Source organism: Cyrtonyx montezumae, unplaced genomic scaffold (assembly GCF_038088225.1).
Source record: "Cyrtonyx montezumae isolate F1298 unplaced genomic scaffold, pur_monq_1.0 scaffold_8, whole genome shotgun sequence".
Classification (NCBI taxonomy): Eukaryota; Metazoa; Chordata; class Aves; order Galliformes; family Odontophoridae; genus Cyrtonyx; species Cyrtonyx montezumae.
Genome location: NW_027072089.1, coordinates 99,783,104 through 99,806,022, shown reverse-complemented (window position 1 = coordinate 99,806,022; position 22,919 = coordinate 99,783,104). Strand labels below are relative to the sequence as shown.

Below are 22,919 nucleotides of genomic sequence, written 5' to 3'. Positions count from 1 at the left end.
TGTATATGGGGACTCCTTTATATAATTTTTTTTTTTTAATCCATTCTCTTTCAGAGTGTGGCATGGGACAGCTTAATCTGTGCTGCTCTTTTCCTTCTGATTAATTCTTTAACCATTACTGGATGCCTCCTTTTGAATGTGTTCCTCTTCTGAAAATAATTCCCATAGGCAGAATTTGTCTTGCAGATGTCCTCCATTGCTATGAGTGAGCCCTATAGTGTACTGGGTGGCACTGGGGAGATTGTTGTACTCTCTTCTTTACCTGCCAATGTGACAGCTAAGGCTCTTGGTTCAATTTCTCATAGCTTTTTCTTTTTTCTTTTTGGTAGATATTATGATCAGCTGTGTTCGATTGAACCAAAATTTCCATTCTCTGAAAATCAGGTAAGGAGCTACATCAAACCCTGAAATGGATGCAACTGTAATCATGGCAACTAGGATGTGATTTGACAGCCTGTGCATAATCTGCTAAGCAGGACTTTGCTCAGGCAGGGCATTTAATCTTCAATCCTTATTTTTGTAAACTTTGCTTATTTACGGTCTGTACTGTAGTCTATGCTAAAACTTCATCTCTGGAAGTCACAATCACTTTTGTATTAAAGATTCAGGAAAGTTTTAGCACTGGCTGATGGTTGTGGTTGAAGTTAAAAAGAGTTGTGCTTGGCTGGAAAATTCCTCTTCAACCCTCCTTTTTCCAAGAAATCTATTTTATACCATGTTATAAAGGCTATTTAAAAATGTCATTTCTGTGGGAAAACCCTAAGTTAGTAACAGGTGCAGTATGATCTTTTTTTTTTTGAGGCAGAACAGATGTTTCATTCATAGCAGCTAAAAGACTGAATCCAATGAAGAGCTTACTACTTTTGCTTCCTCTCTATAAATTACATAGTTTCTGAAAGGTGTCTTATGTAAGATACTAAAGAAATTTGTTAGGGAAACAATTCAGAGAATGTATTTAGCTTAGCTTTTCCACACTGAGGTAAAAAATTTCTTCCCTCAGATGGAGACTGGAATATGTTTATAGACTCTTGTATTTTGGAAGAAAGCAATACAGGCTTTTTCATCCAGAGGCATTTACATAAAGGATGGAATTTCAGACTGCAAGGGTGTGACTTTGGTGCAGTTCAGACTGATTTGAGTTTTCTCTGTAGCTGCCTTCACTTGTTTGTGAAGCAAAGCCAAACTACGCTTTGTTTTAACTTGCAAAAGTTTTGATGTGGTGAACTGGAAAACTTTGAGTAGGATCTGTAGATCTGCAAGCAGTTCTGTTAAATAGAAGTAGGCAGTGGAAGCAGGCAGGGGAAGCTGCTAATATAATGTAAGAGAGCACTGTTTATACCTGCTTTCTCTTCTGATTGCATTTCCTGACAACAGTACTATTGAGTACACTCTTAGTATCAGTGTCATAGTAACTGTATTACTAGACAGTTGTAAGTATGCTGGTGATTGGGAATAGTGGTAACTGCCTGGTGATGTGGTTTCCTTTAATGGCAACCATGCTTGGTTGTCATGCTTGGTGTGAGAGGAATGAATTTGTAAATAAACAGGTCTGTCACTCAGAGCAGATGCAGAGCTGAAGGATTATTTTTAGAATTTGACTTGCTTGCAGAAAAAAGTACTTTGGAGCAACTATCAGAACAGAAAAAATTAGGGGGATAAACATTTTTAATGTTGACTATTTCCTGAAACTTCCAGAATGTGTGTAATGTCACAGGTAAAGTAAATGCTTCATGTAGTTAGAATAAAAAAGGAAAAATAGTATTTTGGGATATTTTTGGAAGTCTTATTATTTAATTAAAAAAAACCCAAACATCTTTTTTTGTACCTTTCAGGTCTGTGTGACATTTACATGGAAAGATGCTTTTGATAAAGGATCACTTTTTGGAGGCTCTGTCAAATTGGGTATGTAGTTGTACTGAAAATGCAAGTATTAAAAGTATTACGAAGATTTAATAAAATTCTATAACTGAAAGCTTAATAGTCTTTATAGTATTTTCAGTATTACTTTCCTTGAGTTCGGCTATACTAATAATAGGTTAATCTCTTTAATGTAAGTAATAAGTTGTTGCCATGCAAGTAATTTCTATAAAATTGCTATCAATATTCAAAACTAGTTTTCCAAAGGCATAGATAAGGGAAATGGTTTTAAACAGGAGGGGGGTAGATTTAAACTAGATGTCAGGAAGAAATTCTTTACCATGGAGGTGGTGAGACACTGAAACAGGTTGCCCAGTGAGGTTGTGGATGCTCCTTCCCTGGAAGCATTCAAGGCCAGGATGGAAGGGTCTTTGAGCATCCTGGTGCAGTGGGAGGTGTGCACCACTATAGCAGGGAGAGGGGGCAGGAGAGAGGTTGGAACTAGATGATCTTAAAGGTTCCTTCCAACCCAAACCATTCTTTGATTCTGTGAAATAGATATTCAGTCTGATAATAGTTATACAAACTTGTACACCCCAAACTGATGTTAATCAAATTGTTCAAGTTAACATTAAATTTCAGCAGTAGGTTGTTGGTAAGCTGACCCTTATGCTTTATGTGAATTAGATCCTCTTCAAATGTGCTTGTGTTGGTGAGCCTTCCTCAGGAGAAGGCTGACTAAAGTGACCTGGTCATCGTGTTTTGTTAAAGGGGATGGTAGGATCTTCCTGCCCATGCATGAAATGATTATTCTGTACTTTATAAAATGTTTTCATACAGTGTTGAACATTTAAAAGAAAAAGAAATGATATTAGTCTCCTGCAGACTTGAAGGGGTTTGAGTCTTGTTTTACTTGTTTCAGGACAATAATGCCTTGCAGATTCAGAGTCAGTGGATTTGGAACACTTGCCAGTACAGAAACTGAGACTAAATCCTTTTGAATTAAGTGAGAAGCTTTTCAGCTGTGTCATCGTTCTCTAGCATTTCTATTTATATCTAAGTGTTCTTTATAACTGGCATTGCAAGATGACCATTGCAATTTTGAAGCTCTGGACAAAGCTTTGAAAATATCAGAGTACTTTTTCTTTGTAGTTTTTACAAGCTTTTGTCCTGTTCTGAGTACAGCTTCCACAACTGTGCGTATGTGAACATACCACGTCTCTGCATCTAAGCAGATGCTATGTGACTTTTCTTGCTCTGTTTTCCTAACTATTCTAGCAAGTTCTTGTGAGTAATGAGGGACTGTCCTGGAGGTGCTGTGCCTTTCTTTAAAGTTTGCTTGGCTCTGATTTCTGAAGAGCTAACCACTTCACGATAAATAACTTATTTTTGTAATGAAGTTCAGAATATTCAGTTGTTTCTTAAAACATCTGTGAATTCCCAGAGATGTATAAAAATTAGGAGAGAAAGTTATTAATTATGAGGTTGGTGATTGTCCTGAGAATTTAAATATGTGTAATGTCTCAGCAGTTTGAGGAAAGCTTGCTTGTCTGCAGGTTAATTATATGCTAGCATAAAATAACGTGAGGCAGATGGCCAAAGATTTCATGCAACAGTCTGTGTGTAATACTCAAGAAATTCATCATTAAGTGACAAGTAATGGTCAGTTAACGAGCAGAGGAATAAAATTTATTTTGAAGTTTTAAAATAGACCTTAATGGGAAGAAATTCACAAAAGGAGTGTACTGGTCTGTAGCTTTAGTGCTGTGTTGCAGATTGTCCAGACGCTGCTTTGCAGGTGAAATACAGCATAAGCATGAATCTTTCAGGTGAGAATTGGCAGCGTAATCTATCAGTATGATGCAAAGTTTTTTCTACTATTGAGGAAGTAAAATGTGCTTACCTCTAAAGAGAAGGCAAGTCTTTCTCCAGATGAAAATTCAATGTTAAACTTCTTTGGCTTCAGTGGAAATGAGATCTGGGGGTGTGGCCTGAGAGTTCTGGCTTTCACTGTGGTGACTTTCTTTCTATGTTCCCCTGTATCCAAATCTGTGTCTCAGGGGTACCTAGCAGATACTGTGACTGTTGGGGAAGTGACCCAGTTCATAACCATGGCATGCAATCTGAAATATGTTGGCTTAAGTTAATAGGTAGAGCTATAAACAGAAGAGTCTGAGGAAAAGCTATATTGCTTAACAGCTGTTCTCACTGTAGTAAATCACACTTGAGAAACAGTCCAAAGTGTAAAGTAATTCTAGATACAGGGCACTTCTGCACATCAGAAATGTTAACTGTGCTTTCTCTTCTTCCTTGTGTTTTAGATTTTTTAATTAACAGGTAACCTGTTTAATGTGTTCAGAAAAATTCAAAAGTCAACTTCAAAGGAGAAATGGTCTAGATAAATGACTGTCACTTGTATAAAATACAGTGACTGCTGGTCTTAAAATTTAGTGCAGCTCAGGGAGTAAAAACTTCAGAGAAAGAAATACGTAGCTGTGTAGAGAAGCTGGGTGAGAGTGAGGCATACAGTTTTGCTCCATTAGAGCTGCTTTTGTGTTATAACTCAGCAGTTGGACCTGAGTTTGTGAAACTGGGAATTCAGTAACTGAGTTTTATGCCTTCTCTGCAGCCTTTGGCTGTATGGCAGTGCTGGAAATTTTAATAATCTTTGGAAGGCAATTAATAGATTCGGAGTAGTGCTCTTCAGGTATAAGCTGTTTCTGGAACTGTGGGCTCCATCCTCCGGGGCTTTGAAGTACTGCAGGATTGAGTCTGAACAGGCCATGCTGCCTGATTTAATGAAGCAAGTCTGAAGCTATTTCAGTCCATTTATAATCAGAATACATCTAAGTTATTTGCTAGTATTTTCTGTGTGAAATATTTCTGAGAGGTGGGAAAAACTCCCTTCATTTCAGTGTAGAATACAGAGTGTGCGAGTCCATTTGGTCTCAATGAGAAAAAGGTAATTTGCATTCAAGATACAGTAAGAGCACATGTATGAATAGTTGGTGCAGAGCGATGTGTGTTACTAAAAGATAATCTAAAATATGTTTTTATACCTTCAGGAGTTAAAAAAAAAAAATCCAACTCTGCGTTTTGATTATGGTGACTTTCTAGGTATTGAGTAGATATTTATGCTATGACTCTCTATAGTTGGTCATTTTGAAACATTTAGTGGAAGTAATGAGTAGGCGCTGTTCAGCCATTGGGTCAAAGATAATTTTTACTTTACAAGTTTGTTATAGTTGCTTAATTTTTTTTAATTTTAAGTTTGAAACTGTGCCTTTGTAGGAAGCTCAAGTACTGAAGGTTATTGTTTTCTAAAAACTGTAGGTAACAGTTTTTCTTGATTGCAGCTCTGGCAAGCTTGGGATATGAGAAGACCTGTGTTTTGTTCAACTGTGGAGCACTGGCAAGCCAGATTGCAGCAGAACAGAATCTAGACAATGACGAAGGCCTAAAAGCTGCAGCTAAACACTATCAGGTACAGAGGCTCCCTGGTTATGCTTTGGAATTCAGAGTTATTTATCTTAGAACATAAATTTTGCAGCTGCATATGTTTTCTTCCTTTTATTACGATGGTGGATTGGCTGATCACCTGCTGTTGGCTCATGCCTATTTGCTACTTCTGAAAAATTTCATTCTATAACAGTTTCCCCCCTGCCCCTTCCCCCCAAACTGCTGGTAATTAGTAATCTTCAACTAAGGACTTAGGAATTTTTGCTAATATGAAGTTTATTCTTAACAAGTGATACAGTAATACTCACTTGCATTCTTCTTGGTAGAATGCATTACATTTTTCCTGATCTACAAGGTCAGCTATCGCCAGTATAGTTTATCTCGATAAATGTCTCTGTGTGAATAACTGAAAAACTCACAAGTTTGCAAGTAAGTTCACAAGTAAACTCACAAGTTGCAAGTTGGAGTTGTTTTTTGCAGTTAAACAATAAATGGGAGACTGTATGCCTAAGAATTTATAGTTTTTCAAAATTATTATATATATTTGTAAGAGTAAAAACCTGTTTAGGAATACAATGGGTGTTATTCTTCTATTCTGTCTAGTTTGCAAGTGGTGCTTTCCAACACATTAAAGACACCGTCCTGTCAGCTCTGAACCGAGAACCTACAGTGGACATCTCTCCAGACACAGTTGGAACTCTCAGTCTTATTATGCTGGCTCAAGCCCAAGAAGTGTTCTTTTTGAAAGCAACAAGAGGTATACTTTAATGTTCAGGTCATATATTTTTGTGTTCGTTAGTACTTCCCAAAATACATAAAAGCATTTTAAGTTATTAAGAGATGATGGTCAGAGATTTTCAGTTTTGCCTTTACTGATTTCCAACCTTCCTCTGCAAGTACAGGTCATTAAACACAAACTACAGATGTCATGTTAGAATTTTTTAAGGTTCATTTGGCAGTGCATTTGTTCCACTTTCCTTTCTTTCTGTATTCAAAACAATTAGTCTTTCTTTACAAAGGATTTTGCTGGGTTACATACTTATCTGTCTTGGAAACAATAGATATTAACTGGTATGTTTCTTCATGGGGGGAAAAAAAATCTTGTAGCCTTTTGCCAGAATCTCAACCAGCACCTAATGTCCTTCAGCTTATTAATAAGCTATGTTTATGTCCTTTATCACACTGGTAGCAGTATTTTGGTCTCTGGATAGTTGGACATGGCCTTCTAATACTTTTCTCTAACTTCAATACCTGAAACTTTTTTTCTTCAGAGCAAAAAAGGATGGATGCTTATCATTTTTGGATGGAAAACTGATCTTTCTGTCCCTTTCTTCATTTCTTCTTTTTCAAAGCATGATAAAGCAAGGCTGATTGAAAGCCATGCACCCCGTTAAGTAGTGAACGTGACTATTCCTAAGGTCACAAGTCTTTCAGCCTTAGAAGCCCAGGTTAATAATAATCTGACTATGGAGGCTGTAGATTTTGCCAGACGTAGAGAGGTTTTTTTCCCTGTCAGGAAAAGAAATGTGCTGTGTGAAGTGTTGCAGTTGACAACATAAAAACCTGTTTTCCAGGCAGAATCGTTTCATCAGCCTGGTCTTGAAACTCAAATTCAGCTTCTTGCTGCATTGTCAATTTGCATTACTTGCAATTTTTCTGATTTTACTCTTCCACGAGATGGGTTGTTCAGTAGCCTTACTCAACTGATAGTAGTTTATCTAGTGAAAATTTATTCATAAATTGAAAGTGGAATTGTTTGACCAAAAAAGAAAAATAACTCCTTGCAGAACTGTGGATTAGTTCTTAAATTTTGGAGCTTTTCTTAATGTTTTAAGTGTCTCAATGTCTACATATATTTGCTATTCCATCTCCAGGCTTGCATTGTAGCTGCATTATTTTTAGGATGTGTGAATGAAACTGAAGCCTGTAACAGGGTAATGTCTATTCCAAATTATCTACGTGGACAAATAGTCTGGCTTTTTCACTGTTGGCAGAAGTGTGGTTAATCTTTCAATATTTTTCATTAGAGCTCAGGCTCTGTGAAGGAAGATTGAAACTATCATGTACTAGATGGGACTAGAAAAATGTTCTACTTAGGTGTTACATGTTTTTATTAAATATTTAGTTAACTGAAGGGGAACATTTTAACTGAAAAGTCATCAGATCACATAAGCTCCTTTTTTCTCTGTCATCTCAATCCTATTTCACAGTGGAAATAATCTGTCTTTAATACTTTAAATGCGCTGAAGTCATAGAATATAAATGTGTAACATCATAGTTCATCTCTGAAGTATTGTAGATGTTTGCATATGCTGGAATGAACAGTAGATTTAGTATTTGATTTCAGTGATTTGAGTACTCCAGCCTTTCTAGTCCCCCTCTCCTGTACCTCCTACTAATGCTTATCAGTCTGGCCATACATAAAAAATCACCTGAATCAGAGAATACTTATTTGTGAGAGGAGCTGTTTAGATGATCAACATTTGCATTGATTGCTTGCTTCATCTTTGAGGACTGAATTGCTAGTATAGGCCAGAGATGATTATAAAAGGAGATAACAGTAGTTACATGTTCCTTTTTAATGGCTCTGGCTTCAGAAACTGTGAGGACATGTGCTCAGCAGCATTCCCTGCCTCAAGTGTCTCTAATGTGAAATATATATTTCCTTAGTGGTTATTTCTGTCTGGGGATAAAACAATTAACTTGTTGACTTGTGTAAATTGATGATAATTATGATTTTGTTTTTTTCTTCCCTAGATAAAATGAAAGATGGCATCATAGCTAAATTAGCTAATCAAGCTGCAGATTATTATGGTGATGCTTACAAACAGTGCCAATATAAAGATACTCTGCCCAAGGTTAGTAACCCTTGCAAATAACCCAGGATCTGCTGCTGTTGTGTAGAGTGTCCTTGATGAAATATGCATCACATGGTTTTCCTCAAGAAAAGATGACCATTGTTACGTTTATGTTGTGTATGAACCTGTAATTAGAAAAACTGAAGAATCTAGGAAGAAAAATAAATTACTTATATAAAACAATTATTAAAAAAATGAAATTACATGAAGCGTTTACTTGCAGCATATTTCATTGAAATATTTCATATTTCATATTGCATTCAAGGATACCTTCTTACTTAATATCTTACTAAATCGGGTTCTCAAACTAACATTTCTAATGGGGCTTAATTGGTTTCTAATCTCAGTGACTGTGTGAAATTTGCTGTCTTGATAGCAGGTTATTGTGGCATTGACCCCCTACCTGTTATTGAAAAGCATGGCTGAAAGAGTGCATCTCCTCTTCCACCTCCAGAGCACTATAAATATCAAAATTACGTCAGTTTAGACTTGACTATTAATTTGAGTGCTCTTAATTTTTGGAAGAACTGGGAAAATTGTTTCTACCACATTCTTTAAATAATGAGTACTTTAAGAATGAGCAAGTTGGGAAGTTTATACCAGTTATATTTAAATTGTAAAACAGTAGGAATTCTGTGCAGTGTGAGTTACAAAGTTTAATCTTGGGTGAGAGGTACTTAATTTTGATATTGTTAGGCTCTTGGAATTTATATGAAGCAAAGTTGGAGTTTGTCTTCTGTGGTGAATTTGGTGTGAACATCCATGGAAGCATCCTGGACTGCTAACCTGGAGTTATTTGGCATTAATATATTGTTTCTGAAAGCAGTGATTCCAGATTGCAGTGGGTGGTAATCATAAAAGTAAAATGTGAAATATACTGGATTTACTAAAGCCTATCATCCCCACCACCACTGGAAAAAAAAAAAGCAAAAAAACTATGCATCAAAACCAGATGAAATGCAGAAAGTTTACTAGAAATATTTTTACCAGTGATAAAATTATTGATGTTTGATCCAGAACTTAATATGCATTGTAGGCTGCATAGATGTTTTTAGCAAATACTTAGGGGGCTATTTCCTCTGGAAGAAATCATGTATGTTTTCCTGTCTGGGTTTTTTTTTTTTGTTTGCTTTCCTGTTTGTTTTGTTCTGCTAAAGTAGAAGTGGGGTGTATTTTTATTCTTAAAGAATAAATTACACAAATGCCTTTGCTCTAGACCATCGGTGACTTTTCAATATATGTTTTGGAAAAGAAAAAACTAACTTAAATTGGTCTTTTACTTGGTTGCAGTTTTTGATTCTTTTGTGTGTGCATTTCTTGCACATAGTGTTGTTTTACAGATTGGACCATTTTCTTGCTTAGGTGCTGTGGTTGTAATTGATTTCTGAGAAGTAATGAGATAGAACAGAAGCCCTTGCTTTGTCTTTCACGATTGTGGATCTTTCTAACCCATAGATTTGCTCCCTGTTCCAGTTTTACAGCAATCTGTCAATTGATAGGTTCAAAATAACATAAGGCTTGCTGATTCTGTGAGTTAATGTCAGCTCTGAGAAACATTACGTGTTTAGGGGTATGAAATAGAAGTCAACTTGATGTGTCAGATTCCAGCTGCAAAGCTTCCCAGGCTGCTGATCTTTCAATTTGGACTTCGCTTTTCATCTCTGGGGTGCATCAAGGTTGCACAAATGTGAAGAAGCAGGTTTTTGTATGCTGAGTTCTTTAAAACATCACTCTGCTTTTCCAGTGCTCCTTGGTTTAAGAAATAGAACAGTAAGGCCAAATCCTTGGTCAAAGACTATGCCTAATGCTGTTGCCTGCAGTATGTTTTCTTCATGCCTTGGTTGGTGTTCCTGTGAAGATAAGTGCATTCATATGAAAGTCCAAAAACACTTTTTAATGGCTTTACATCTCAATATTCCTGGTTCTTTTTATTTGTTCTTTGTTTTCATGGAGTTATTTTCTTGATAGCTTTCTGCTGTCACATGTTAAAAACAAAAAAAAACCAAAAAAAGCCCACAACACTGTTTTCCTCTCTCACCCTTTCCTTTTTTTTCTTTTTTTTTTTTTTAAGAACACGGGCTTGTCTTGGGGACATTTGGATGTGTTCTTGTAACTATCCTTTCTAATATGTGCATGCATTCCTAATCTTTGGAGTAAATGTTGCGACTTCATGGCTTGAATTTAAATTGTATTTCATCTAATGTAATAGACACTACAGCAGTGGATTTAAAAAGAAGAAAAAATTGATTCAACCCATGCAAAGTCCTGTGATCTCTGACATTTACCTCTAATATTTTAACCTATCTAAACCATTAATTGGGTGATTCTAATTTCCTTTTCTTCTTCCTTTTTCTTCCTGCATCCCATGTTGTCTGTGGTGGTTTATGTGGTTGGACTTTCCCCTGGTCAGTATTTTTATTTCCAGGAGGTGTTTCCTGTCCTGGCTGCAAAGCACTGTATTATGCAGGCCAATGCAGAATACCATCAATCTATCCTGGCAAAACAGCAGAAGAAATTTGGTGAAGAAATTGGAAGGTTGCAGGTGGGTAACTTGGATACTTTTTGTCTTATCTGAAAAATACAGAAGAACTTTAAATCCTAAAATGGTAGCTGGGAGACTTAAGCCTAAAATAAGCAGATTGCAGAGCATATTTATCACATGGATCAAATTATTAGTGGCTGCAAAGATGAGAAATATGTCTGCAGCTTTTATAGTGATGCATTTTCATTTTTGGGCACTATTGACTATTGATATGGCTTGACATGTTAAATCTCTACCTTTACATTTACACATGCTTCTTAATTCAGAATAGTTAAGAGATTTGTTAATAAATGTTCCTAAATAATTTTATCGTACAAAACTGAATTAAATTTCTTTTTATATACTTAACTCCTTTCCTGCAATCCTGATATATATCTGAATTATTTTTGAAAAACACAAACAATTGTATTTTTCCATTTTTTTGGTCTTTATTTTTTTGCCTCTACACCTGATTGATGGGGAGTCTTAGATATATTATAGCAGTGGATGAAGGCCTTCTCATAAGGAAAGAAAAAATAAAAATAAAAAATCTTTAACAGCTTTCTTTAAGCCCTTGGAAAAGGGTAATAGAAAGTACCATTTTGTCTAGGGATCCATGTGCTCTATTAATGCACAGGAAAGTTTTAAGGTGTAGAATTGTTGTATTGACATTTTAAAAGTTACTGTTAAACGTTTTTTGGTGCTGTATGCAGCTTAATGTTTTTTCATGCTTGTATGACAATGAAGTTTCTGTATGAACTTCTAATAGCAAGTATTTAGAACTGTGTTACTAGATGGTGGATGAAAGTACACCTGTAGTTTTCTCTTGAGTTTCAAATCTGTCTAGCAGAGCTCTTTTCTCTAGCATTCCACTGTTAGGGAATCCTAAAGCTTTTTGTAAATGCTTACCATTAACAGATCTAGCTATATCAGATTTACTATTAATTTGTGTAGTAAATAAGCTTCTGCCCATGATTTCACATACTTTTTGTAACAGAACTCTATCCCTTCATGCTTGATAGTTTTTTGTGAAGCCTAAAGGGAAGTATGCTGTTACTTCCTATTTCTCTACTGTGTCATGAATGGTGCTCAAAGTCCTGTCTTATTTTATTTAAATGCATTTAATTAAACGAAACGTAAATCCTGTCTGCCCTGCTCACTTCAGTGCTGTTTCTGTAATTAAACTTGAGACTTACTGTCCTTTCTGTTCATATGTTTTGAATAATTCAAATGCTATAAAGTAATACTTCTTTTAGTTATCGCTTTTTGAAAACTAGGTCAAATTAGGCTGGGGAGGAAATGAACGACTGTTGGGAACTTCCAAATTCAAGTATATGTATATTGCACCCCTGTTTCTTCTCCTGTCACTTCCTGTTTCTGGCAAGCGCTTGTTAGACGGTAGTAATGGGGGGGGAAGCAACAGAACTGCTGATGGGTGATTTCTTGCAAAAGTCTCGGCAAACTTCAGTTTTACTTATAATACAGCTCTTCACAACCCTCTACTGTACAATCTTCAGAAGCTTCAGTTCTTGGCTTCTGTGAGTTTACATAAGCATTGGTTAAAATTGTCTCTTAAATATGTTGGTATTTGCAACACAGTGTGATCAGGATGTAACAAATACTGTCCAAGGATAGTGTCTTGTCCTGCATTTTTCCTGCAGTAAGTTGGGTGTAGGGAGGTCAGACATCTTAGGGTTGCATGTAGGTCTGGGAAGCAGAAATGAAAAGGCAGCAGGATTTGTTTTATTTTAATTTGAGTTAAAAGCAGCAGTTCAGTGGCTTCTGAGCTCAAGGTTAGACAGGTATTAGTGGTAAGTGTGGAAACCAGGACTTAGGCTTTGCTTCTTCTATGCATACAAGCAAGATTTGAGAAATTTCAGTGATACCTGCAAAAGCAAGCTTTGAATTTAAATTGATGTGGAAATGACATGGTGACTTCTTGTTTATAAATGGGTTTTTGAAGTGTTACTGCCTCTTACCTGTGATCATTTCTATAGGATTTGGGAGATTCATAGGCTGTTGTGGAATACTAACATGCTCACTGATTTTTTTTTTTAAATAAGCTACTTATATTATTTTTTTTAATTTTTATTTTGATATCCATGAAAAGATTCTCCCAGTTATCTGAGAAAAGAATAATATCAGTCATGTGGTTTGGCAGTAAAGACACTTGACTACCTGGAAAGCTAATCTTTTATTTCTAAGTAAATATATTAAAGAGAAAGAAAAGATTTTGTTCTAATTATAACTCCTTTAAATTTGCTAGCATGCAGCAGACTTGGTGAAAACAGTGGCTTCTCGTTATGATGAGTATATAAATGTTAAAGATTTGGTTGACAAAATCAACCGTGCACTTACTGCTGCCAAAAAAGATAATGACTTCATTTATCATGACCGTGTTCCTGACCTGAAAGATCTGGAGCCCATTGGGAAAGCCAGCCTTGTCAAGTCTACTCCAGTTGCTGTGCCCCTCAGTCAGAAATTCACTGGTAAGTGGAGTTTGCCAAGCACAGGGTAATTGCTAACTTGTAAAATGTGTGTGGCCAGTAGAGCTCATTTTGCCATGAAAAAGTAAATGTTTACTTTTGCATTGTGTTAAGTTCATTGCAGGGTCTTCAAAAGTATTATTTTTCCAATTTGTTTTACTGCTTGAGGATAAAATGTAGTGGAAGGAAAAAAACACCATTTAAGTCATTATCTGCAGTGTAATCTTAAAAGATTTTTGCAGCGGCTGTTTTTTTTCCCCCACGTTAAACCAATGTTTATAACTTCAAAAGAGCAATGGTACAGGGGAAAAGTATCCAACTGTACAGTCGTCGCTAACCTAGTTGCTGGCCTTCCTTAAAGCTGAAAAATACCAGTTTTGCTGAGCAGAGGGGTTCTGAAAAATGATCTTCTTTCTCCTTTTCTACCTTCGAAAAAAGCCTTAAGGAAGGTGTGATTTGTAGTCCTACAATTGTTGTCATTGTAATGCTTTTAAGATTATTTTAACTCAGTTGCAGTCATAGATGGAAACCTAATGCGTTAAACTAAAGACCTTTAGAAAGTTTATTTTAACGCACCTTAGGGAGAGGAGAAGTATCTTAAACTACATAGATCATATTTCTGTAGTACAGCCTGTACTAAAGAACCATGAAGACTGTTGCATCCTCATACCTTCACAGTACTACTTCAGTAATTTATACTTCTTTCATTGTAGACCTGTTTGAGAAGATGGTTCCTTTGCAAGTTCAGCAGTCTGTGAGTGTTTATAACCAGAGAAAGGCAGACCTGGTAAACAGGCTAATAGCTCAGATGAGAGAAGCCACAAATTTGGCAAATGGGTAAGTATGGCTGCTGCTTAATTTCATCCAGAGAAGTTATGGAACACCCTCTAAATGATAATTGCCTTGTACCCTGTATGTGTCCAGATTACAGTGAAGGTTTTATATTGCTTTGTAGTTGGCTGGCAAACAAAGTCCATCAGGGGCACTGAGAACTACTTGTCTGCAGGTGTTAGGGCTAAAAGTATCTAAAGAACTAATGGCACTTCATTTTTTTTTTTTCAGTGTTTCCTCAGTTTTAAGAGTCTGGCACTTGCTCTGAAAGAATTTGTGCCATTGATCTAGAGGGATTTTCACATTTCCATGGTCAGCTTAACTGAACCAGTGAAGCTATATCATCTCCCCCCTACCCCCACCTCTAAAGATTTTTTTTTATTATTTAAAAAAAAAAAACCCTTACGAAGCTAAAACATAAGAATATAATTCAAGGCAGTTGGTTATTTATGTGCCAGGTAGTTGCTACTGAAAATGTTAGCTGTGCTTTGAAAAGCTGGAAGTCTAGGATTGATTTGTTTAGCTTTTGAGAACTTTGAAAGAGAGCTTTTTTGTGTGTGTTTGAGGTGTAGTCCATGAATAAGTTGGAAGTACTCACTCTCTGCCCAGTGGTGTTATATACTATGTTTCCCTGCTTCTTATTGACTGTGTGGATGTGTATTTGAAGAGTAATGCTGTTTGCAGGGTAAGATTATTTTAACTCTGCAGGCAGGGTTCTGTATAACATGTTGACTCTTTCAGAGTGTTGGCTTCCCTCAACCTTCCGGCTGCTATAGAAGATGTGTCTGGTGATACTGTTCCTCAGTCTATTTTGAACAAGTCTAAGGCTGTGATTGAACAGGGAGGAGTTCAAACTATTGATCAGCTGATCAAAGATCTACCTGAACTGCTACAAAGGAACAAAGAAATCTTAGATGAAGTAAGCTCAGCAAGTGCTGTCCTTAAACACAACCACCTAATTCGCTTTCTTTAAATGCCACTATCAAGGTGCATGGTTACCCAAAACGATTGTAAGTTGTATGGCTCCTTAAAATCACAGTGCTTAGAGTAGCACCAAAAATTATGATTGCAATAACACTTTAAGAACATGCTAATTAAATGTTTAGTCCAGATATGCAAAAACTGCACTATCATGTAAGTGAAGAACCACGCAAATATTTTCTTTTTAACATCAAGGTAGGGGAAGTGGGGAAACGTTCTCTAAAAAACTGGGATCATTTATGCCTTATTTCTTTTTCTGTTTGCAAATTCTATTTATGGAAGGTACATGTGTGTTCTTAAACTAGCTGTGTACTCAGTAACTATTTTATGCTTTCAAGGCATTATAATGCATATAACACTTCTAACTCCTTCAGTCACTAAGGTTATTAGATGAGGAAGAAACTACAGACAGTGAACTCCGAACAAAATTCAAAGAACGTTGGCAGCGAACACCATCCAATGATCTCTATAAACCTTTAAGGGCAGGTAAAGTTTTCCATTCTCTGGTAAACTAAAATATCTTTTACATATCACGATATTACCTTTAAAAATAAACTTCAGTTTAGGAAAGTGTGTGCTAAAATATCCTTATGGCAATCTGTGCTACTGTTTGGAGTTGGGAGCTGATGTTATGGCAGAGAATTTTTGAATGCTTCAGCATCCCTGGAGTGAACTTAAGTGCTAAAGTTTAGAAATTATATATAACAAATGTAGTTTCTAAGAACTTGTTTCCTGTTACCACTTAAGTGGGACTTATAATTTAGTGCATCTTTCTCTGTATATTAACTTAAAAAATTATTTCCTAAGGTGTTTTTTTCTTTGTTTTGCATTGGTTTTTTTTTTTTTAGCAGTTTGATCATCAGCATGATTGCTTATGATCATCACCTTATAGCAGGCTTTCTGTTCTTGTATATTGTTGAGAAGGTAGCAAGGCAAGCAAGTCTTTAAGATGCTTTGATGTACCTCTGGATAATTGACATAGCTGCCTTGTTTCAAATCAAACTTGAGTCATGAAAGCGTCATCATGATGATCTTGAAGGTCTTTTCCAACTTGTGCAATTCTATGATTCACTGTGCTTTAGAGCCTGGTGCAAGACAAGTTTTGAAATATTAACACTTTTTTCTTCCTAACACCAGAGGGAGCCAACTTCCATAATATCTTGAATAGAGCTGTGCAAGCAGATGGACAAGTTAGAGAAGGCTATCAGTCTCACCGAGATACCATTGCACTTCTGTGTAAGCCAGAGGCAGAACTCAATGCAGCCATTCCTTCTGCCAACCCAGCAAAGACATTACAAGGGAGTGAGGTAAACCCTGGAAGTTAGTCCTATTTTGTATAGAAGGATTATTCATCTAACAGTATACTCAAGTGAACTGCTGTGTGAGCTGTTCCTTAGGTGCTCTTGCTTAGTCACAATTAATACAGGAGATTACACAAAAGCAAGAACAGAAAACATTTTTGAAGTGCTAAGTCAGCTAAGGTACATTTTATGCTTAGTGTAAGCAAGTTCACTTGTTAAGTACAGCAGGAGTACTTGTAAGAGGAGCAGTTCTAGATGTGTACTTTGTTGTAGGGTGGAGTAGGGGAGTGGTCGGGTGCTTGGAGCAGTTAGACAAAAATAATCCATTATTTCAAAGCATTAGGTAATTATGCTAATCTGCTTTTGATGGAAGTCATAGCTCATTAACAGCGATATTTTTTTTCTTCTAGAAGTGGTTTGAAATCAGTGTATTTGATTTGCCATGTTTAGAATATTGTATTGGAAGGTACCTGATCTTTAAATAAATGTTATATTAATTCCATGTCCTTAATGGAAGCAAATCTGTAGAAGAGAATGTAGCTTGAGGAATGCTTGAAGATGCTTGTTTCTTTGCATTCTGCCCTTAATCACGTATCCTTAAAGTGTCATTTTAAACACATTTATAAACAAAAGCTCATACGGTAATGTTGCTGGCATTAACAGTGAAAAGTGCGATATGAAAATAAATAATACAGTATATACTTCTGCAGTAATTTTTCTAAACATATTAACTTCTGACAATTTTATTGCTTAGGTCGTTAATGTATTAAAAACATTGCTGGCTAGTCTGGATGAAGTCAAAAAGGAGAGAGAACAACTGGAAAATGACCTAAAATCTGTAAATTTTGACATGACGAATAAATTCCTGACTGCACTGGCACAGGATGGTGCAATAAATGAGGAGGCCATCTCTGTGACCGAGTTGGACAGAATTTATGGGAGTTACACACAGAAAGTGCAGGAATCCCTGAAAAAGCAGGAAGAACTGCTGAAAAACATTCAGGTACAGTAGCTTGTCTGTGTATCTTACATAAGCAGTAATAATTCTTTAACCTTTCCAGTGCTGTGGAAATCTCACTTTGCTTTCTGTTCTATTTTGCTTTGGACTCTTATCGTACACCAGTTAATACTCCTTTACTCAACACTGAGAAATAGCTGGAAAGAAAAACAGATTTCTAGTGAACTCTGCCATAGTTCCAGTGTAAGTTCTCTTAGACTGTCTTTAGCCCAGTAATGCAGATTGTTTTGCCCTAGAAGAAAATGTATCTGTGTATAAGAAGTTTTGGGTTGATTCAATTTTCTTTCTCCTCACGCCATCATCTCATGTTGATAGCCATTTGTGAGATAACAGAAGACCTGTCTTTGCTGTCTGCTAGAACACTTTTTTCTTTCTGAAGCAAGTTTTGGTTTATTCCTTGTTGCTCTTTACAAGCTGATTGACTTCTAGCATCTGTGAAGCTCAAAGAAAAAAAAAAACAAACAAACAAACAAAAAGAGAATTCCTCAAAGCATGAATTATTATCTTAACCTTAATTTGTCCCTAACGCTAAAGATGAGTACCTGACAGAAGAGGGAGTCCTAGTGCTTAGTCAAGTAAGAACAGTTGTCTGAGTAATTATGGAACCTATTTGAATGCAAAATTATGTGCAACTTCGGACTGCAACTGGTGCTTGCAAGAACATAAGTAAACTTTTCAAAAAGGAAAAAGTTGGTTCTAAATAACCATATGGCCCTTTCAAGTTCACTGGCTGCTTCTGGCAGCTGAAATAGTCTTTTAAGTCTGATTTTTCACAAAGAAATGAGATGGAGGTGGTTCTTCTGTCAGTTTTCCACTTCCCTGCCCTTTTAATAGCTTGCCAGTGTCAACCAAATTTAAGGTAGAGCTTCTTAAAAGAGCTTCTTAAATATACTAGTGCTCAATATGATTTCATGAATATCAGTGGAGTGTAGTGCAGCAGGAAGAGCCTGATTGGTAGAGGACTGTCTACAGTAGGAGCTAAATTATCTGGAGGCCAACCAAAACAGAACAGATACTTACCTGTAACCCTAAAGCCTGATGGTTAATACATACATAATTCTGAATTAACACTGCAGTTGGGAGTTAGTGAGTGTCAGGAAGTACATTGTGTGGCTAGAAGATGATCGAGGTAGGTGCTGGCAAAAGAGGGTAAGAAGCACTGAATAAAACTAAAAACAGAAGGTACAGAATCTTACTTGGAACCTGGCTGCATCATTTTCACTGCTCAATTTTTTTTCCTTCCTCCTTTTAAGAATGCACATCAGGATTTTTCAAAGATGAAACAATCAAACAATGAATCTAATTTGAGAGAAGAAGTTTTGAAGAACTTAGCTGTAGCGAACGACAACTTTGTGGAACTCCTAGCCAATTTAAAAGAAGGCACAAAGGTACAGCAATATTTAAAGAATTGGAAAAGCATTTTATTTCTGCAGTGAGATGTGAATCAAAAGTCATAAATGTTGTGCACATGCGAAGTGGGATGAATGTTTTAGGATCTTACTACAGAAGTGAGGAGAGTGAGTTGTTTGAATGTTGATTGTTCTGACAGCTGTGGAACCACTCGTTCCTCTCTGAAAAGTGAGCTATTCTGAGTGTTGGTTTATATTAAAATTGGAGAAAGCTATTAATAAGAGTGGACTGACTAATGCTGAATTACGTACACAAGCTGTTTTATCTGAGAAATTTCTTTTATGGTAATTAATCACGTTATCAAATCTGAATTATTTGTGTTTTAATGTTGACTGTATTTGACTGGATGATATTACGTATGTGGGCAGCAGCTGACTAGCATGTGTTTTTGCAAAAAGTATAAAATGCAGTCATAAGTTCTGCTGGAACAGCAGGCTGTGATCAATGTAGTAAAGTAATGCCTATAACAATCAGTATATAGAAAAATGCTGCTGTGGAATCTGAAACTATCGGTTGAGCATGTTTTAATTTTTGTTACTAGTTTTACAACGAGCTGACAGAAATCCTTCTGAAGTTCCAAAACAAATGCAGTGATATTGTCTTTGCTCGCAAGACTGAAAGAGACGAACTCCTCAAGTAAGACTTCAGTACTCTTTGAGTTGTAGAAATTGTTAAGCATTTATCTGAAAATAGCAATGATTTCTTTGACTTACTGTTGTTGTTGTTCTACAAATCGAGTTGCCTGTTTGGAGCTCACCTTTGCGTGCTACATAATTATTGCTTCCTGAACCGTATGCTTTTGTCAGTCTCACCTGTCCATTGTTTCAGAATCCAGATGTGATGTGCTAGCTACAGCAAATTATGTATCTCATCTTTCACTTTTTTATGCAGAATTTTTTCCAACTTTAAATGTGTCCTAATATGTTTTGGAGAATCTACCAAATCAAGTGTTGTATTTTTTGCATTGAAAAACATATTGCATTCATCTGAATATGAATTTTCATGATGAACTGATTGTAAAATTTCACTATTTGGTGAAAGCTAAACATGATGCCTACACTTCCTTTTATTTTATCAAAGTAGTGTCTAAGTCATTATGTACACCAAGTATTGACTTGGAACATGAAAATAGTATTACAAAATAAATATAACATTTAATCAAAGGTTTCACTAGAAGACTTGCTGTGATAAAAGTGATATAGACTACGAATTTTGAGCTAGCCCACTGGGTGAGTTTTAAATACTAGGTTTAGTTTTTTTGTTGTTTTTTTTATTTAAAGTATAACAGATCTTTTTTTTTTTTTAATGAAGCTATATGTATGTTTGTTTTTAATAGAGATTTGCAACAAAGCATTGCTAGGGAGCCCAGTGCACCCTCTATTCCTCTGCCTACATATCAGACTACGCCAGCTGGAGGAAGTAAGCCTGCTGCATCAACTCCCACTCCAGCACCCAGAACTATGGTGGTATGTACATGCTACTGAATTAGTGGGTTGAAACTCTACACTGATCTATAGCCTTACATATATTGTTCCTTAATGTACTGGAGGGTTTAGAAAAGTGTTGAAGTAAAATGGAAGAGGGAATCTAAAAACTTCAGGAAGGTGTATTATATACTGCTGGTGATAATAGTTTATCTGTCAGAAATTGAATGTTTATTGCTTTGCATTAGGGTTATTATAATTATTACATTATCTATGTAAAGTAAATACAGAATAGCTATTCAAAAACTAAGAAATAAGCCAATCGTATAATCATAGGTTTTGATTCTATGGCTTCCCAAATGAAGCTCCAACTTGATTCATCTTCTTTTGTTAGGGTACTAAACCACAGCCACCAGCACGGCCACCACCACCAGTGATTTCTGCAGCAAGCAGTTCCCCTTCTGCATCAGCACCCTCTGGAACAGCTGCAGCACCTCCTTCTGCTCCTACTCCTGCTGCTCCTACTCCAGCATCAGGAGCTGGTGCATCAAGCACTGCGCCTTCGCAGGCACAGGGACCTCCTTACCCAACTTATCCAGGTTACCCAGGGTATGTTATGGGAGGACCAGGGTATGTTGTGGAGTGTCAACACAATCTAGAAGCACTTGTTTATTTGTGACATATTTAAACCTATTAAGATATTGAAGATGTGGTTATTGTTCTTGAGGCATGATGGTTTTTCATTTTCAATCATGTAATTCTTGCTAGAGTTATTTGCACGTAGCATTTGTGGGGGTTCACTGTGGTTGAGGGGATTTTATTTTAACATTTTCCTGTTTAAAAGGGAAGTGGGGATAGGACTGCATTTCCTTAAGGAAATGTTTAAGGACCATTGCCACTCCTTAAGGATCATTGCCACACCACTCAATTAGTTGGTATTTATCTCTGAAGTGTGGCACATCATTTTTCGATTCCCAGTATCTTAACTAAAGATGACGATATACAGAACAAATTCCTTTTGAGCAGTGTGTTTGGTTCTGATGCTTTTTTCATCTTTCTGGAGTCGTCGGAAGGATTTTGAGGCAGCTGCTGTCTCTTCCAGAATCAGACTCTTAAAATGTTAAAATACATACAGTGATATTAAATGCACAAAAATATATCAATTTAGATAACTTCCAGTTCCAGCACGTTACTTCCTGTACCTTTTGCCTGCATTTCTGTTCCATGCATTATACCTCTTTGCTTAGTCTTTAAGAGCTGCCGTGCTTTCTGCTGCACATAAAGAACTACTATGAGAAGAAAGCATTTGCAGTGATTGCATGTCTTTTATTAAAATATTTTATTTGCAAATTAACATAATCATTGTTTTGCAACTTAAGTTGTTTTTTTTCTTCACACAGGTACTGCCAGATGCCAATGCCAATAGGCTATAATCCATACATGTATGGCCAGTATAATCTGCCGTATGCCCCATCACCTGTCTTTCAAAACCCTGGACAACCCCCGTATCCAGCACCTCAGCAGCCTGGATACCCTTTTCCTCAGCAGCCTTATTTCCCTCAGCAATAATATACCCGCAAAGAAACTCTGCTTGTTAAAAATCCTGGAGAAATTTGCAATAAGCATACTAAAAGTTTAGCTTCCATTAATGTACCACACGGAACTGTATGCGGTCTGTAACTCTTGTTTATTGTTAACTGCTCAAAATGCCTAGATGGGTTTTTGATGACACTAAACACTGAGATCGGGTGCGGCAGGATAGACTGTAGAGCAGTGCCACAATGAGAACCTAGTTCAGTGGTCTGAAAACTACACTACACGTTGGCTAGCCCAAAATGTCTCTGAAAAAATCCTATAAAGAACAAATGGGATCAAGATGAGAAAAATGAAGCAGTGCGTGCACTGGGTGTGATATATTCTATGAAACTCTATAGCCTTTCCTTCTCTATTGGTTTGCATTTTTTTGAGTTTAGTTAAAATATGCTATTTTGTCTAATAATCAAGACCTTGTAAATCATTGGTTAAAAATAAATTACGTAAGAATGGTTTAAATATTTAGCATTTTCATTACCAGAAAAATGTATTGTGATGTATTGTCTCTTTTGGTTTCTTTCATTTATCCCCTGACGTACACTTGACTGTAATGCAAAAACAACTTTGAGAGCTTAGCCTTACAATGGAATTTCAGCCTCTTCTTGAACTTTTTTTTGTGACAGTCTGTGGCTAACCATTTAGATACCTAGCAGATGAAGTCGTGCGGGTAGAATCCTGCACCTTTTGGAGTGTATTGGATTAAAAAGTGCTGATTACCACTTAAAAATAATGGCTGCTCTCATCTCAAGAACCCTTTTTAGAAGAAAGGGAGATCAAGGTCCTTATTAGAGGAGCAGTGGTTGGTTGCTATATAACCCACGTTTTTCTGAGAGAAGTTGCTCAGAATTGTGTAATGGCTTATCACAGGGCAGCTACTGATTGTTGGAGGTTTTCCAGATTGTTTTTATACGATTTCTCCTCCATCCCCTCAAAACTTAATGCATTCCCTCAGGGAGTTCGTAGTCAGTGGAGAAACTGGTGTTGTTTTTGTTTCGTGGGTTAAAAAAAAAATTCATCTTGCAAATTAAAGCACATATGATATTTACTTTTGGATCTATCTTCTCAAGGGACGGACAACCTTCCAGTACGTTTTACATTAGATAGTGTAGAATCCAAAGTTGTGCTTAATGGCTTCTACCAAATATTTGCTAACCATTTTTCAGCCTCTTTTAAACTTGTT

At 36.5% G+C, this 22,919-nt stretch overlaps 1 protein-coding gene across 2 annotated transcripts in view; it reads left to right on the top strand.

Moving 5' to 3' along the window:
- The window catches only part of PDCD6IP (programmed cell death 6 interacting protein), a 28,378-nt gene extending 6,180 nt beyond the window's left edge, over positions 1-22,198 (top strand). Inside the window, exons 2-18 of one of the 2 annotated variants that reach the window (XM_065753265.1) lie at positions 330-384; positions 1,833-1,902; positions 5,214-5,341; positions 5,920-6,073; positions 8,074-8,174; positions 10,600-10,716; positions 12,962-13,184; positions 13,895-14,018; positions 14,754-14,931; positions 15,368-15,479; positions 16,131-16,300; positions 17,049-17,297; positions 18,566-18,700; positions 19,264-19,358; positions 20,059-20,188; positions 20,541-20,755; positions 21,547-22,198. In XM_065753265.1, the coding sequence (XP_065609337.1) occupies positions 330-384; positions 1,833-1,902; positions 5,214-5,341; positions 5,920-6,073; positions 8,074-8,174; positions 10,600-10,716; positions 12,962-13,184; positions 13,895-14,018; positions 14,754-14,931; positions 15,368-15,479; positions 16,131-16,300; positions 17,049-17,297; positions 18,566-18,700; positions 19,264-19,358; positions 20,059-20,188; positions 20,541-20,755; positions 21,547-21,715 (2,425 nt within the window). In that variant the 3' untranslated portion in view covers positions 21,716-22,198. Of the gene's footprint in view, positions 1-329; positions 385-1,832; positions 1,903-5,213; positions 5,342-5,919; positions 6,074-8,073; positions 8,175-10,584; positions 10,717-12,961; positions 13,185-13,894; positions 14,019-14,753; positions 14,932-15,367; positions 15,480-16,130; positions 16,301-17,048; positions 17,298-18,565; positions 18,701-19,263; positions 19,359-20,058; positions 20,189-20,540; positions 20,756-21,546 lie in introns of both variants that reach the window. The other variant, XM_065753263.1, reaches the window with a different exon arrangement.
- Positions 22,199-22,919: the final 721 nt, after the last annotated feature.